This window comes from Mus musculus, chromosome 15 (genome assembly GCF_000001635.26).
Source record: "Mus musculus strain C57BL/6J chromosome 15, GRCm38.p6 C57BL/6J".
Taxonomy (NCBI): Eukaryota; Metazoa; Chordata; class Mammalia; order Rodentia; family Muridae; genus Mus; species Mus musculus.
Window position 1 is genome coordinate 55,013,780 of NC_000081.6, and position 16,623 is coordinate 55,030,402.

A 16,623-nucleotide genomic window follows, 5' to 3' on the forward strand; every position below is an offset into this window, starting at 1 on the left:
ATTTGAAAGAAATTTAGCAGTCAACATTTGAACTCCAGAGAGAAGTAGTTCTTTTTTTTAAAGATTTATTTTTTTTATATGAGTACACTGTAGCTGTCTTCAGACCCACCAGAATAGAGGTTGTGAGCCACTATGGGATTGCTGGGAATTGAACTCAGGACCTCACGAATAGTCAGTGCTCTTAATCTCTGAGCCATCTCTCCAGCCCCAAGATGTAGTTCTTAATACACTGTGTTGAGTAGCATTCTGGAAGCAAAGAAACTGACTGGACCTCTGCCTACTTTTAATCAAAATATGGTGAATCCTCTCTGGATGAGAAAAGGGTAACATTTAAAACAACAGAAAGAGAATTCTTCTAGAACCAAAGAATTCTCAACCTTCTTACTATGACACAAAAGTTTCAAAACCATCAAATAAGTATAGAAAATTAACAACTTCTGCAAGTGTGTATCGTCTGCTCCCATGAGTTTAAAACTCTCCTGTGTGTATGTACATATATAAATGTGTGTGTATGTACATATATAAATGTACATGATGAGCTCCCAACAACAAGACACTGTTAACAATGCTGGGGAAGGAGACTGAGAAACACTCAAGTTTGTATTGACCATGTATGATTAACAATTTTCAAAGCCAGAAATAATTATTTTAATTGTCTACTTTGAACCAGCAGTATAATTTGTAGCCCACCATAAAAATGTTCCATCCAAGAAGTGTCTGATTCTCACGAATCACACAGACAAGAATCAGAATCACACAGATGGATCCAAGTCTTAGTGCTATACCTGATGTATCGGAGAGCCTTTATATGGCAGCAGGATAGCATGATTCTCTTCAAGTCATGGCAGAAGTAATTTTTCTGAAACAGCTAAGTTCTAGGTGCTATATAAAGGTGCTACTTGCACACCAAGATATTAAAAATTCCCATTTTTCAAAACTAACTAAAGTTGGCCACCATTTCATAAGTTTGAATCAGCCCTAAGTGTGGTGGCCCACGGCTTTAGTCCCAGCACTTAGCAGGCCAGATGGTCTGGGAGTTCAAGCCTAGCCTGATCTACACAGTGAGTTCCAAGGGAGCCCAAACTGCAGTGAGATCCCAACTCCTGCACGCAGCACCCGAGCACACTTCCTTTGTGCTCACAGTCCAGGTCAAGGTCACTCACGCAGTCTAGCTTTGAAGGATTGTTTCTTCTGCAGAGACCTTAACCTCATCTCCATCTGCTGAACTGCCCTGTTACTGGGACAGTTCAAATCCCACTCATTTCAAAGCCCTCTGCAAATGCAACCTGGCATATTATATCTACATGCTCAGGAAGCTAACAAGATGATAAAGAAAAACAAAGGCAGACTGTCCAACTTAAAAAGTTATTTATTAAACAAGTTAAATATAACTAAAAGTATATTTAAAAGTCCAGCATTTTTGGATCCCCTTTGAAATATTTATTCTGAGATCAAGAAATGAGTCAAATATTTAGTAACAAAAGAAATAATAAAACTGAATAGATATGAAAATATTTTTTAACACAGAACCTGGTAAATTCAGAAAACCAAAAACCTAAAATCAAAACCAAAACATAAAACCATACAAACTTTTAAAATACGAAACCAAAGCATGGCACATGTATTTTAAACTGTTGCTGGTATACTCCAGTGTGGGCCAAATTATCTATATCCAAGCTCGCAAACAGCAAATAAAGACACCCTTTCAGAGTATCATGTTTTGTTAGACAGAGTAACGTTTGTCACTTTGCTTTTTTGACACAGATTCTCATGTATCTCGGGCTGGCCTTGAATGATCCTCCGACTTCCCAACTGCTGGAATTACAGGCATGCACAACCATGCCTGGCTTATTATGTACAGAGTAATTTTAGAAAGAATATGTGTTAAGTGTGTAAACTGTCCACATTCAGCAAGAGATATTTTACATATGAACACATTCACTTGCACTTAATGGAAGACAAAACAAAACATAATTTAAACATCTTGACTGGAGAATAATGTTGCATCTGCTACATTGCAACATCATAATCACCAAATGTACTACCAAAAGATAGTTACTTTAAATTTTTTAAAAAATAATTTCTTTCAAAACTTTTTGTACTTTAGGGTAAAAAGAAATATAAGACTCTTTGCTCATAAATGACGGTGTTCAGTTTCAATGGCTAACACAAAAAGCAGTCGAGGGATTGAGTCCTACACAACAGCCTCTCCAGCAATTCCAAGTGGCGGTATTCAGCACTTCATGGAACCGCTGGGTCCCACAGATCTGGCAGTTGTTTCTGTTGAAAAGGTCCTTCTGCCTCTGACATCCATCAAAGGCTTTCAAGCATACCTGACTTTGTGGGTCCACAGGAGACCAGCATCTGAATGGGCCTGCAGTGGACAGGAAGGCTTTTATAAAAGTCATCCTCTGTTTTCAGGAAGAATGGGGGGGACTGGGGTGGGGGGAACATTCATCCAGAGCCAATACACTCATTCCTATATAAACCTCAGGCATACAAATAGACATCCTCTGCAGTCTCTCCACACTCCCTGCTTGTGTCTCCACAGAGGACCAGGCTTCAGTCTGAGAGTGAGGGGGAGCGCACAGACCTGCCGCTGGCAGGGCTGGAGAAGGCGAAGGGCTCCCTGTCCTTGTCCTTGCTGTCGTGCTTGTGCTTGTGCTTGTGTTTGTGCTTGTGCTTCTTCTTCTTCTTCTTGTGCTCATGGTGATGGTGGTGATGGTGCTCGCTGTGTCGCGATGACAGAGCCTCCTTAGCAAACATGGAGAGCGGGGCTGCCACCATGGAATGCACACCCATCTCCAAAGGCTGCTCTTTACCTTCGGGATAAAAACACGGAATGAGTTTCTGTCGATGGTAAGGAAGGACAGCTTTCCTCAGAGGAAGCTGATGACAGACTCATGGGTACACAGCAGCTAACAACAGCACTGCCAGCATTGGACAGAAGTCAACTATTTTAGGTCCATCTGGCCTATAAAAAATTGTAATGTGCTAATGTATTAGCAAACCAGCCTTTGAATGTTAATATTTTGTAAGTAATATGATTTAACAATCACTTACTTTGTGCTATATACTAAAATCTATACTGGCCAATGAAAATAGAACTCCTTCAAATACTTCTCTGCCCTGAGAAGAGGGCAGTCTTTATTGGGTCACTTAGAAAAGTATTCAGACACAAATATACTATGTTAGTTATTGATAAAGGTATCTTAGTGAAAATTAAATGTTTCTTTAGTTCCTTAGATGGTTTCTAGGAATAAATAGGTAGAGGTAAACTCTTCTGGAAGACTCAGAGCACACAGTAAAGACCCAGGAAGTGCAGAGGCTGTGAGCGCAAATGTTCCTAAAGACAACAGTAACATCAGTAGAAAAGACAGAAACTGAAACTTGGGAGCCTGTGTTCTCGATCACACTGTCTGGTTAGCCTCTAATATGTACTGTATTATGACTAAAAACTGACTCAATGTCCCAAAGGCATCCTTCAGTTCTAATAACCTGTTGACCAAGGAACTGTAACAGAACGTGCTATTATATGATCTTAATTTCCATCTTAAATGCCTTAAATATGTTCCTCAAGCTAGAAGTATAGAAAACCAGACTCATATCTCACAAAACCTAGCCAGGTAACAGGAAAAAGAAACAATGCTAAAGACAAATGAGCAACTGAGCTCCCAGCTCATGGCCGGTCATGCAGCATCCACTGTTTAGCAACTGCCTACACTAACTAGCTGACTATCTGCACTTGTCAGAGTCTCAGTCCTGAGCTGCACAGGTCTCATCATCAGTCCTAAACACTGGCCGAGGTGCTAGGATTTCAGAAAAGTGAATGCTTATCCTGGAAGTTGTGCTTCTGAGCAGAGGCAAAGACCAAATGGCTGACTCTTTCCCAGAATACCTACAACCACTTTGAAGATGAATTCATCCTTACCTGCAGGCCCCATTGCTCAGAATAGGATACCCTGCCTACACATCTTAAATTTTGCTTGACTTTTATGAGAACACAGGAAGTTAAGTAGCTTTAAGAACCTGGGTAGCAGAATCAATGGTTCCTGTGACAAAGCACTGAGTCCAGTTTGAGTCAGAATATTTATAGGATGAGCCTGAAGCATTCGATACAACAACAAGGAACTCAGTCTTGCCTAACTGACTCAGGAGGCAGCCTTTAAAGATGTTCAAAGATACAACAATTCCAATACTAATCCTGGATAATAAATACTCTGAACTGATCACCATTAAAATATGTGGTCAATAAACTCATTGTTTTTAAAAATTATTAAATACAGAGAGAATTAGGCATTTATCTAGACTTTCCTATATGGCTCATACCAATGAGTAATAGTAAAAGGGAATTTAGCTTTAGAGAAACAATACATCCTATAAATAAAAATGGAAAGATTAATTAGAATAACATTACTTTGTAATCCACAATGAGTTAATGCATCTAGATCCTGACTAACCACAATAGTTAACCTTGCAAAAAGAGTCAACTGGCTACTGGTACTTCCAAATGAAGATACACAGTACCAGCACACCTGCCTCCAATTACGTGTCTAGACGGGACTGTAATACACAAAAGTCACAAGGAACTCAATTGTGTTAACAACTAATAACTACAGATAAAAATGTGACGAACATATATGGCAAAGGGGAGGGAGAGAAGCTATAGACGGGAGTATAAATTTAAAAGGTAACCATCAAAAGGACTGCTGTGGGCTTCCTGTGGGCACTGATGTCACAAATACACTCTCATGGGCAGAGGACCGAGGAGGATGGGCTCGGCTCGTCAAAACCCCTTTAGTGATTTGAAACACCTTCTCTATTTCAGAGATCGAGACACACATAATTCAAAATCCTGTAAGATGTTCATTTGTGTTATGCAAAAGATATTCCCAATTGTTCTGCCCAATGTAAAATCATGTTAAACAAACAAGCTGTAGTCAATATAACAGATCTGAAACAAACAAATGTACTTAATAAAAGCCTAACTTGCAAGCTCAACAGTCCATCTAATAAGAACATGTAAGAAACACTGAACAATCTGTTAATTTTATTGACTTCATTTATATTAGGTATACGTTCATATTCAATACAAAGTCTATAGTTTGTTAGAAAAGACATGAATTCTGCTCTTTGGTTCTTTAGATTAAATAGAAAAATAAGATGTTGAAATACATCATTGTAATCTAAAGATTAAAAAAAAAAAAAGTCTGTTTTTCATCTTGAGTTCCAAAAAAAGATCTCTAGGGAAAGCATACAAGCTTTGAAAAACAAATTGTTTTAATTTCAAAGTAAGATTTCAAGAACTAGAGTTGTATTTTCTGAATTATGCAAGAAGGCATTACATAACCCAGCAGCCTGAGCAAGGCAGCTGCAAGACTCCCCTCTTCCCCCCAGAAATCACTAGGGAGTTTCATCTGCTCCACCATCACCCCCTAGCCCTCTGTTTCTCATTCTTGCCATCACTAAATAAACCCAGGAGACAGTCCTGATGCCTGCAACCTTGCAGTGGAAGAAAGGGGGCTCAGTGCTGGGAGGGAGATCTATGATGCTCAAACCTGTCTCTCTCAGAACCACTGGGCCCTTCCTGCCTATTCTCTTCCTTCCTTCGGGACAGGGGCAGGGAAAGGGAGTGGGTGAAGGGACCATTTTCACACCTCTCCTTGGTTATCCCACAGCCTGCCCTACCACCTGCACAAAATCATACGCATTTAACACATCTTTTTTACCCTCATACACAAGAAGAGGGAGAATGCAGGGGGTGGGGGGGCCCGCTGCAGGCCTCGGGGTGTGTGTGTGTGTGTGTGTGTGTACCTGGAGCTGTGTGTGTTTCAAATGTGCACGTGTGTGTGTGTGGTGTGTGTGTGTGTGTGTAGGAGGCGTTAAAAGTACATCATCACTGTCCTCTACTAACAAAATAAGCCTCTCTCCTTCAGCTCCCTTAGAGCGGCATCGTTTGTTTCTATCTCTCCTAGATGAGGTTTGTAACACATTTCTGTTCTTGAATATCATCTGGGTCCTTGGCTCTAAGTCATTAAGACATATGAGATGTCGCTTCACTTTGTGAGCAGAGGAAGCAAGGGACCCACACTCAACAGCTCGGAACCCGAGGAAACAGCACACGAGTAGAGCAACCCTGCTGAAGGAGTTTCACTTAAGCACTTCGAAAAGAGCTGCAAGTCTACTAGATTTTATATGCCATCTCTCCGTTTGGAGTCAACTAGAGCAAACATTTCCATACGTTTTAGCGAGCATGAATGAAAGAGACCTCAGCTGGACATGTCCCCCCAAAGCCCACGTGTGCTCCTTCCTCTCGAGTTTGCAAATGGAAGGGAGGCCACAGCTTCCCTTACCACTCTTCTCTTTCTCTCAGGACCCTAACTCAGCCACAGACCAATCTCACTCCCACACATGGCCACCTCTAACTTACTTGATCCCAAAAGGTGATTTGTGAGTGATGCTCCTACAGGAATACTGTCACACCAGTTAGGAGTGAAACTTTACTCCCTGGGCCCAGCAGAATGGCTCAGCAGTTGATGATGCTTACCACCAAGGCTGAAACTGCCCTCTCCATGTGCACTGTGACATACGTGCACACACATTCATGCAAATAAATAAAAGTCCAAATGAGAAAGGAAGGTACTTCTATTGCTTATTTGTAGTCTATCAAAGAGCTTTTCTTATGTTTCACACAGTTACCTTTTTTCCAGTGTATCAATGTGTTAGGGAAAAGCTATATTTGAAATTCAAAATGCACACACACGTGCGCGCACACGCACACACGCACACACACACACGAAGGAGTAAGGAGGGAAAGGGCAAAAAGAGAGGTGAGAGAAGTGAGGAAGGAGAAAATGGGAGAAGGAGCCAAAGAATTAATCCCCCAAGCCCTTCACTCATGGAAATACAAGGCCAAGTCCCAGCTGGATTCCTTCTGAAACATATTGTGTGAATCTACTACAATAAAGGTACACACACACCTCACAAAAAGCTTTTGGCAGACAATGATCTGTGTTCTTAACACTGAAGTATTCTGAGCTGTTGCTTTTGGCTGAAGTCTACTTATTAATCACAGTTGGTCCCTGAGCTCCTTCCTCACATGGATAAGCATTACTCTTCTGTATCAAAGCAAGATCCAGCCACGGAGGCATAAGCCCATAGCCATAGCTGCTCAAGGGTTACTGATGACTTTGGAAACCCCAGTCTTCACAAGTGACATCACTATGTGGCTTTCTCTCGTAATTCTTTCCTTAAACGCCTGGAAACCGTCATCTTGGTTTCCTGGTAGCTCATAGCATCTGACAGGTGCTATTTATTTGGATTCTCATCTTTGCTTGATTAGTAACTGAGGAACACAATAAGACCTGAGACTTAGGAATAAAACAATAGGAACTGAGGAGACCGTGTAAAATGCATGAATAAGTACAGCTGGGCGGAACTACTTAAGCAAGCCTAGTCAATGGAAACTTTCTCGGTCTCGGTCTCGGGGTGTGTGTGTGTGTGTGGTGTGTGTGTGCGTGTGCTCGGGGTGTGTGTGTGTGTGTGTGTGCTCGGGGTGTGTGTGTGTGTGTGTGTGTGTGTGTGTGTGCTCGGGGTGTGTGTGTGTGTGTGTGTGTGTGTGTGTGTGTGTGTGCTCGGGGTGTGTGTGTGTGTGTGTGTGTGTGTGTGTGTGTGTGTGTGGTCTCGGGGTGTGTGTGTGTGTGTGTGTGTGTGTGTGTGTGTGTTTGTGTGTGTTCAACTCTCTCCTTCCATCATGTGGGATCTGAGGATCAAACTCAGCTGTCGGGCTTGGCAGAACCCATCAAACTCAGCTGTCGGGCTTGGCAGAACCCATCTTTCCCAGAAAGCCATCTTCAGTCTCGGTCTGTGTGTGTGTGTGTGTGTGTGTGTGTTTGTGTGTGTTCAACTCTCTCCTTCCATCATGTGGGATCTGAGGATCAAACTCAGCTGTCGGGCTTGGCAGAACCCATCTTTCCCAGAAAGCCATCTTGACAATCCTGTATGAAATACTCTAAGTACAGGTCTAGCACTGCATTTTCGTGAATGGAACAGCAATCCTGACTGGGCTCTGGGTGATTTATTTGTGGATTGCGTGAAGGTGCAGTGACAGGATCTGAGGTTTACACTTAACTTCCGACTATAAGGAAAGAGCGAGTGATTTCATTATTACAGTAGCTAATTACAACAACATAATAAAGAATACTTTTCATTATTTTTTGTTATTTATAAATTTCCTATTAACAGAAACACAAACTTCTGAAACAGATAAACACTAATCTGAAATAGTCTTTAAATTACATAATATAAAACCAATATATTGCAAGAAAACTAAGTTCTCCATCTTCCCAGTATTTTTTAATTGATAAATTAACTCTAAATGTAATTTTCTTGAGACAAAACAAACAAACACAAGCAAGTGTACCTGCTCCCTTTCGGGACAGCTCCATACTCCACTGGGGTTTTGTGGGTGGTGTGATGTCACAGCCTAATGAATGCTGGGGCATTAAGGAGGATCTGGAGCCGGACGGCCGGTACTTAGAGAGCCCTAAAAGATCAAAAAGGGCAAATACAGTTCTTTGTTTCCTAACAGCAGAAAAAAGTTTAACAGGTTTCACATGTTAGCTTTAAAACCAGAAATAGTTTAACTCTAGTAAAAGTCTAATCATAAATGGAATACAATATTAATTTAATCCTTTGACCTGTTGCCTCAGAGAAAATTCACACTTGAAAGACTTGCTGAACACTTAAATTAGGGCCTACACTCTGCTACACAAGTCACTTCATCTATATTACTATTTATTTGGCATTTGCATACAGTTTGCAAAGTTTCCTAAAAAACATTTCAATTGTTAAACTTACTGAATATATTTAAAAAGATGTTACAAACCCATTTAAAACAAGAAGTAGAATTAATGGTATAACATAAAACAGGATAATCGAATCCATGTCAGATTCTAGTCCCAAGCTTATGCACAAACTTGGGAACAGTAGCATGAGAGTTTCCCATCTTCCTCTCCGAGCTCACCAGTTATCAGCAGCTTTATGTGTGCTCTGTGCCTTTTGTCTTCAACATCTGTTGTTAGGGGTTCAGCAGTTGGCTTTTTGTTCTGAGTGGCAGCAGAGATTGAACACTCAAGAGTAGGCTGATCAATAATAAAACCAGAAGTGCCCAGAACAGCAGAGGCATACACTGCAACACGTTTCCAAAGAAATATGGAACGCGAGGCAACATAAGTCCTCCCAAAGTTCCTAACTCCTCAACTCAAGACACTGTGAAATACCCAAAACGCTAACTCATAATCACGATGAGCAGCCTTAAATCGTTATGATCACATAGATGGAGAAACTCAGCAGCCCAGACAAGAGAGTTGGTAAAAAAAAAAAAAAAAAAAAAAAAAAAAAAAGATAGGAATATGGATTTAAAAAAAGGCAGCAGTGTAGAAAAAATCCAGGAAAGAAATTAAGATTTGAGAAAAAAAGTTGGAAACGACAAAAAGTGAATTAAATAAAAACTACGGTGATGTTTTAACTAACAACAGATTAACCAAGCAGAGGAATGAGCAGCAGGAAAGGTCCTGCTGCAGAGCCTAAAAACCTGAGACCACATGGTGAAGGGAGAGGACAATGACTACTTGTTTTCTCCTCCTCCTCCTCCTCTTCCTCCCTCTTTTCTTCTTCTTCCTCCTCCTCCTTCAATTTTTTTAAAAAATGATTTATTTATGAGGACACTGTAGCTGTTTTCAGACGCACCAGAAGAGGGCATCAGATCCCATTATAGATGGTTGTGAGCCACCATGTGGTTGCTGGGAATTGAACTCAGAACTTCTGGAAGAGCAGTCAGTGCTCTTAACCACTGAGTCATCTTTCCAGCTCAAGAACTGACTTCTACAAGTTGTCCTACAACTTGCATATGTGTACTAAGGTATGCATACACACACACACACACACACACACACAATACTGAATTCAAATACTAATAAATAAAATAACCAATAAGGCAAAACGGCATGACTAAAATTTCTAAGAACCCTGGCATATGATTAAGAGATAAAACCTAAAAAGAATATCTATCCACAAGCTAGAAGAACTGAGACTAAACGACAAAGACAGAAATCTCAAATCTACAATAACAGACATCCAAACACAAGAGGCATTTAGAAGTTCAACTAGACATGAGTGGAGAAGAACCTCTCCATGATATGTAACAGTGAAAATTTTAAAAACCCAGAGCAGAGGGCAGACCCTGAAAGCTCTAAAGGAACTGGAAATGCAGGTCAGTTGTCAGAGTGTTTGCTTAGAATGGATGAAGTCCTAGGTTTAATGCCCAGCCAGTACAAAACTAGTCATGTGTACTGAACATTTATAATTCCAGGATTTAGGAGGTAAAGGAAGGAGGAGAAGAAGCTACACAGCAAGTTCAAGGCCAGCTTGTGATACATAAGATGTAGCATTCAAAAGTAAATGATTAAAAAAAAATCCTTTGTAAGGGATAATACAGCAACATATTTAGAAAGATAAACACACCAAATAACAACAGGTCCCTCATCTACAACCCTAAGAGCCAGAAAAGCATGGAAAGATACACTCACGTCCTGAAAATAAATAACTGCTAATCAAGGCTGCTAAAGTCAATAAAGATGTTTTAATTAATAAGAGAAACAGATATTTCAAAACATGCCAACCCAAGACAACTCATGATGTCCAAATTAAAGGAATACTATAGACAGAAGAAATTCAAGGGTTGTCAACGCTCTCCTAGAAGTCATGAGCTTAACCCCAGTGTGAGGTGCAGCACACCTTCCCATGCATTGTTTGCTACAGAGGCTGCGGACACCCTGAAAAGGAAAGGCCATGAGGATGAAGGATGGCTCAGCACTTAAAAGCATTTGCTGTGCTTCCAAAGGACCTGTGTTCAGTTCCAAGCACCCATGCTAAGCGGCTCGCAAATTCTGTAACTCAAACTCAAAGGAATGTTCTTCAGACTTTCAGAAGACACTTACCCCACACACACACACACACACACACTAATAACAATAATAAAAATAAATCTTTGGAAAAAAAATACAGCCTATTGTCACTGGTCTAGCTTACCTCCCAGAATGAGATGTTAAGGCCTTTCTACTGAACACAGCATACACTTCGGTTACAGAATACAAAGAAATGAAGACAGAACTGAACTGGAAACTCCCTCTCTGCTTACAGAGAGTCTTTACAGTGCAGGAAAGGTGCGATGCAGGCTACAACTCATCTGTCTTCTCTCACAGCTGCAGCATGGTGGGAGCTACAATACTGACCCACTAGGTAAATCCACTGGGGCAAGAGTGGCACAGCTAGCTGTGGGATGACCAAGTGTCTCTGCGACTGCTTACGATGGCTGGCTTCACGGGAGGGAATCCACACTTGATACCTGGTCAAACCTGGTCAAAGCCTATTGCTGGGAGGGCATTGGCCCAAGCAGGGAACACACTACCATTGATGAACAAGTCAAACTGCCTTCTAAACACACATGCTTGTTCTAAGACCACTGTGGCTCTCAGCAGAGTGAAAAGGCTCTAATGAATGTAGACTCACATATGCCCAAAGCGCTAAGAATAAATGACAGAAGGCGGCTCAGCTTTATAACAAGAGTGTTTCCATCCCTTCACTCCACTGAGATGCAGGGACATCACAGAAAAGAGGGCAGAGAGAATGTAAGATCAAGAATATCCTGAATCACTGCTGTTGTAACCATGAACAGCAGCAGGTAGAGACATCTGCACACTTCCCATCATGCATAGAGGTATCTGTACGGCCCCATCTCTTCCTGTGGTAACTGCATTAACAGTTGCTTGAGCAGGAGTGTCATTAGCTAGCCACTGGAGGACAAAGCAGGAAACAAAAGGTTCAGAGAGAAAGGAAAGGGGATGCCAAAAGGCCACGGGGTGAATAGAAATATATATATTAAAGGTAAGGAAGACTGGACCAGAAAATTTAGAGCCAAGAAACACAGCTCACTAGCAGACACTCCGACTGAGAATCAGAGTGTAGAAATCACTCTAGCACGCAAACAGGCTTAAAACAGACTGGTATAGCTCTTGTGACATCTGATTATGTAGACTTCCAGCCAAAATGCATTAAGAGATACAGAGGGCCAGTAAAACATATCAATGAAGGGAACATAAAGACCATTCATTTAAAAAGTACAGGCCAGGATTAGGATTTTTGGGGAGGAGGGATGGGGGAGGGACACACACATGAGCACCTGTTTTTTGAGACAGGGTTTGTCTATGTAGTCCTGGCTGTCCTGGAACTTTTTCTAATGACCAGACTGGCCTTTAACTCAGAGATCCACTTACCTCTGCCTCCAGAATGGCAGAATTAATCCCTGGAAGCTCACTGTCTCAACAAAAGATGGACAGTGGCTGAAGAATGACACCCACAATTGTGATCTCCATATACTTGTGTGCACCCACACATGAACACATACATACACACCTGCACACACACACAAAACAGAATGAAATGGACTTAAGTATATTATTTTTTTGTTATTACTAAATGGTACAACCAACAAAAAATATGGTCGTTGAGAAATAAATACAAGGAAATCTGTGATATCAAATTATATGGAACAGAGCAAAAAAAAAAAAGGTGGCATTATGGAAAACACTGACACTAGTTTTAAAAAAAAAAGAAAACTATATTAAATGTAACTACAGTCCTATTATTAAGAGTAAATAAAGCTGGGTGGTGGAGTTTAAGCCTTTCATCCCAGCACTAGGGAGGCAGAGGCAGGTGGCTCTCTGTGAGTTCCAGGCTAGCCTGGTCTACAGAGCTAGTTCCAGGACAGCTGAACTATACAAAGAAACCCTGTCTCCTGTCTCAAAAAAACAAAAGGGGGGAAAAAAGAGAGTAAATAAAGTATTTTGTTATGACAAATGTCTTACACAAATCCAAATTTTTTAGGGGGAGGGTGAGACAAGGCCTCACTCTATAGCTCTGGCTGGCCGGGAACTCACTATGTAGAGAACCAATAGTACACAATAAGTACTACTTGTTAATTTCATTAGTGTGTGTGTGTGCGTGTGTATGCAAGTATGCCACAGTACACAGATGGAAGTCAGGGAACTTGCGGAGGTTGGTTTTTTCTTTTCACCATTACAGGGTGGCAGGGACTGAACTCAGAGCGACAGGTTTGCACAACCAATGCCTTTACCCACTGAGCCATCTGGCCAAACTTCCAAAAAGTACTTTCTACAATTTATTATTTTGTCAATATAAATTACACTGATACATTTCAAGAAGTTTATATTGGTTTCTCAATGTTACACTTGCTCGTCTAAAAATCAAGTAACAGACCTTAGAACGATTATATGTGAACACTGCCCACCTCCCCCAAGGCCGTGTGCTTACCTGGAGTGGACGGCCTTTCGAGCATGTTCAGATGATGGGAGATGAAGGCTTGACTGTCATGAACAGTATCCATGTCAACCTCCTCCTCATCCTGAGAACTTGAAAACTAGTGCAGGCACAAAAGGACAGAGAGACGCAGCATCACCTTATGTTCAGATATTATCTTTAAGGACAGTGGAAGAGAGGCCAAAGAATAGACCCATTACAGTCGCCAAAAGAAAAGCAGTGTCTTGTCTTCCAAAGGTACTAAAACAAAAATTAGGTGGTCCAGCCTCCAAAGGCAGCTGATCAGATAAAGTGCTTCTGTGAGCCAGGCACGGTAGTTCACACCTTTAATCCTAGCACTTGGGAGGCAGAAGTAAGTGATTTCTGAGTTTGAGGCTACTCTGGTTTACAAAACAAGTTCCAAGACAGCCAGGGCTACATGGAGAAGCCTTGTTTTGAAAACTACAACCAACCAAGATGGGGGTAAGGATTATAAGCTCCAATTCCCACCTTAGGACAGACTCTGCATTTACAGCAAATGTGAGAATATCCCAGATAACTTCAGGTAAATCGTAAAGGGGACCTGAGGTTCAAGGGTAGACAGACCAGTAGACAATGGCCAGGAGAACAGTCTGCCTGGATACTGCTCAAAACACAGGCACAGACACCGCGTCATGAAAATCATTTCTGGAACATTCTTTTTATAGTGAAATGCTTTACGCATGTTCTTTTTACAGAGTCTGGGAATCTACAGTGCAGAGCTAGGAAGAAAAGGCTTTCTGAAGGCAAACCCCACAAATATAAAAATCGTATAAAATGGAATGGAATGGACCATCTCCTCCCATCATCAGATTACTCCTCCAGTCTTGATTTTCACTCAAAACCATTTACCAGCAACTTAAAGACACGGTCTCCATACACACAGACCAGGCAGCCTGATGTGTAACTGGCTCTGTACCAGGCACAGGAGAAATTCTAGGGGCCTAAAGAGCCTGACATCATCACACAAGTCGACGGGAGCACATTGTTTACGTGAGTTGGGGTTAGACTGGCCATGGCCTGAGGCTAGAGAAGTGACTGAGTTGCAGAAGGCTTTGTCTTCTTGGATAGTGCTGCATGCGCACAAAGTGAGGCTTTGTCTTTTGTGCTGGGGACACTCACAGGGTTCTGGAATCCAGCTAGCTGAGCGTGGCAGCCTGGGTTACTCGCAGACTCCTGGTTGCCTACTCCAGCTTCTGGAATAATGGTAGGATTCAAGACAGCTTTCTTCTCTTTTAGGTTAAGAACAAGCCCGAGCTCTGGCAAGGGTAAGCAAGACGGTCTGCTGAGGCCAAACAGCGTGAAGTACAAGTCCACAGCACCACACCGTAACCTCCAGTCATGTGCAGTGCCTAAGAGGCAGACAAAACCAACATCATTAATTACCACACACCACTATTCTTTTAGACAGGGTTTCTCTGTATAGCCCTGGCTGTCCTGGAACTCACTCTGTAGACCAGGCTGGCCTCAAACTCAGAAATCCACCTGCCTCTGCCTCCCAAGTGCTGGGATTAAAGGCGTGCTCACACCACTATTCTTACAAAATCTACTTCAGAAATTAAAAAAATATTGAGTGAGTGTGCATGTGTGTGTTGAACACTGCGCTTGTGCTCAGATGCTGTGCTTTGAGTGTGGAAGCCAGAGGACAGCGTGCAAAAGTCATTCTTTCTTTCACTCACGTGCATTGTAAAGGGCAAACGTAAACTAGCAGGCTGCTGACAGAAGATAACTGTACATTATTTTGTAACGTATATGATTCTGATTCTGACAAGTCTTTGAAAATTAAACATCAAGCAACTTCTTATGTAAGGTTCATTCTATCCAGAGGTCCAGCTTCCTGATCGGATTCAGTTTTTTCCAAAACCATCTTGCAATCTTAATTCTTCTATCCAAAAGGTAATAAGAGAATTCTTTATAATTTGTTATGTCTTCCTCAATTTTGTGAGCTATTATGGCCAGGCACATATTCTTATTAATATTTGACATGGCAATGTTGTGCAGAAGATTCACTGCTGCATTCTTTGTAAGTCTCTGAAGTTTGTGTTTGTCCCTTAGATCTAAGTAAAAGAGGCAATGATGCCTCAAGGTAACAGGAGAAAAAAATATTAAAACTGTGCACAGTAATCACTTGTGAGTAGGGAAAGCTAGCCAACACCAACTAACAGTATCTTAGTTCAGACTGGCTTACATAAAGACAGAGGCCACCCACTTTCATTTTACTGTATTTCTTCAAAATAGCTATTCCAATATATTTCCTATGGCTACTGCACTTCCCCCCCACCCTGCACTTTTATTATAAATGAGAGTAGTCTTTAACAGTTCACTATTAGTAAATGACTCAGTGAGTTAGCAATGAGCTAGCACGGTGAGCTACGTCAGTACTCTAGGGAGGAAATAAAGTAGCTCAAAATGTTCAGTATTAGAAAATAAAGATGACGTATGAGAGTAAACGCCCACTGGTCTCCGTCAACTTGCAACAACTGTTTAAGTAAAATAATTTGAACCTAGCTTTTGACTAGACCTTTCAACTAAAAGCAGTATTACAATTTCAAATTAAGAGATACAACAAAAACTTTCAATGTACATGACACTTATAAATTCACAGATTTAGTAACCAATTAAATAAAAATGACTTAACAAATAAGTGGCTACTAAGGCTGCTGAAAGTATAGCCAACTACTCAAGACCCTAAATGTGATTGCCCAACACAGAAGGAAAGAAATTCACTTCCCACAGGAATCATAGCACGGAGTGTTCAACATGAGGCAGACACAGTGCTTTACAAATACCAAGCCGTTTCATTCTCGGGCTGCAGAAACAGGTTCTACTCCTTGCATTTGGTAAACGGCAGAGTTTAGACTAGTTACACTGAGCTGGGCTTGACCTCGGCCCAACCACTGGCTTAAGAGCTACTGCTCCTCCACTCTGTGCTTCCAGTCCCTGATCTCACTGCAGGATGGAAACTCACACTACGGTAAGATGGCATGCCCTCGGAGATGTGCAACAACAGCATGCAGCCTTTACAACTGCAGCTTAGCTGCTGTTCTACAGGTACTCACTGTCCTGGAAAAAGAAAAGAGTTCTCTCTGAACAAGGGCACAAGAAAGCCACAGAAAAGTGGTGGGAAGACTACTGTGCTCAAAGCCCTCTAACCACTTAAAACGAGTATGTTTCATTTCCAGATGGGACAAAGTGAACACATCCTTA

General features: G+C 41.5%; 1 protein-coding gene across 5 annotated transcripts in view; it reads right to left on the reverse strand.

The window, feature by feature from the left end:
- Nucleotides 1-1,349: 1,349 nt before the first annotated feature.
- Nucleotides 1,350-16,623, reverse strand: part of Taf2 (TATA-box binding protein associated factor 2) — a 57,059-nt gene continuing 41,785 nt past the window's right edge. For 2 of the 5 annotated variants that reach the window (XR_001781544.2, XM_011245657.3), the window contains exons 23-27: nucleotides 14,539-14,768; nucleotides 13,393-13,498; nucleotides 8,423-8,545; nucleotides 2,594-2,822; nucleotides 1,350-2,374 (exon numbers count right to left, since the gene is read on the reverse strand). Coding sequence is in view for 3 of the 5 variants with exons in the window: in XM_011245657.3 (XP_011243959.1) it covers nucleotides 2,314-2,374; nucleotides 2,594-2,822; nucleotides 8,423-8,545; nucleotides 13,393-13,498; nucleotides 14,539-14,768 (749 nt within the window). In the remaining 2 variants the exon portion in view is untranslated. Of the gene's footprint in view, nucleotides 2,823-8,422; nucleotides 8,546-13,392; nucleotides 13,499-14,538; nucleotides 14,769-16,623 lie in introns of all 5 variants that reach the window. The other 3 variants (XR_001781543.2, NM_001081288.1, XM_006521076.4) reach the window with 2 other exon arrangements.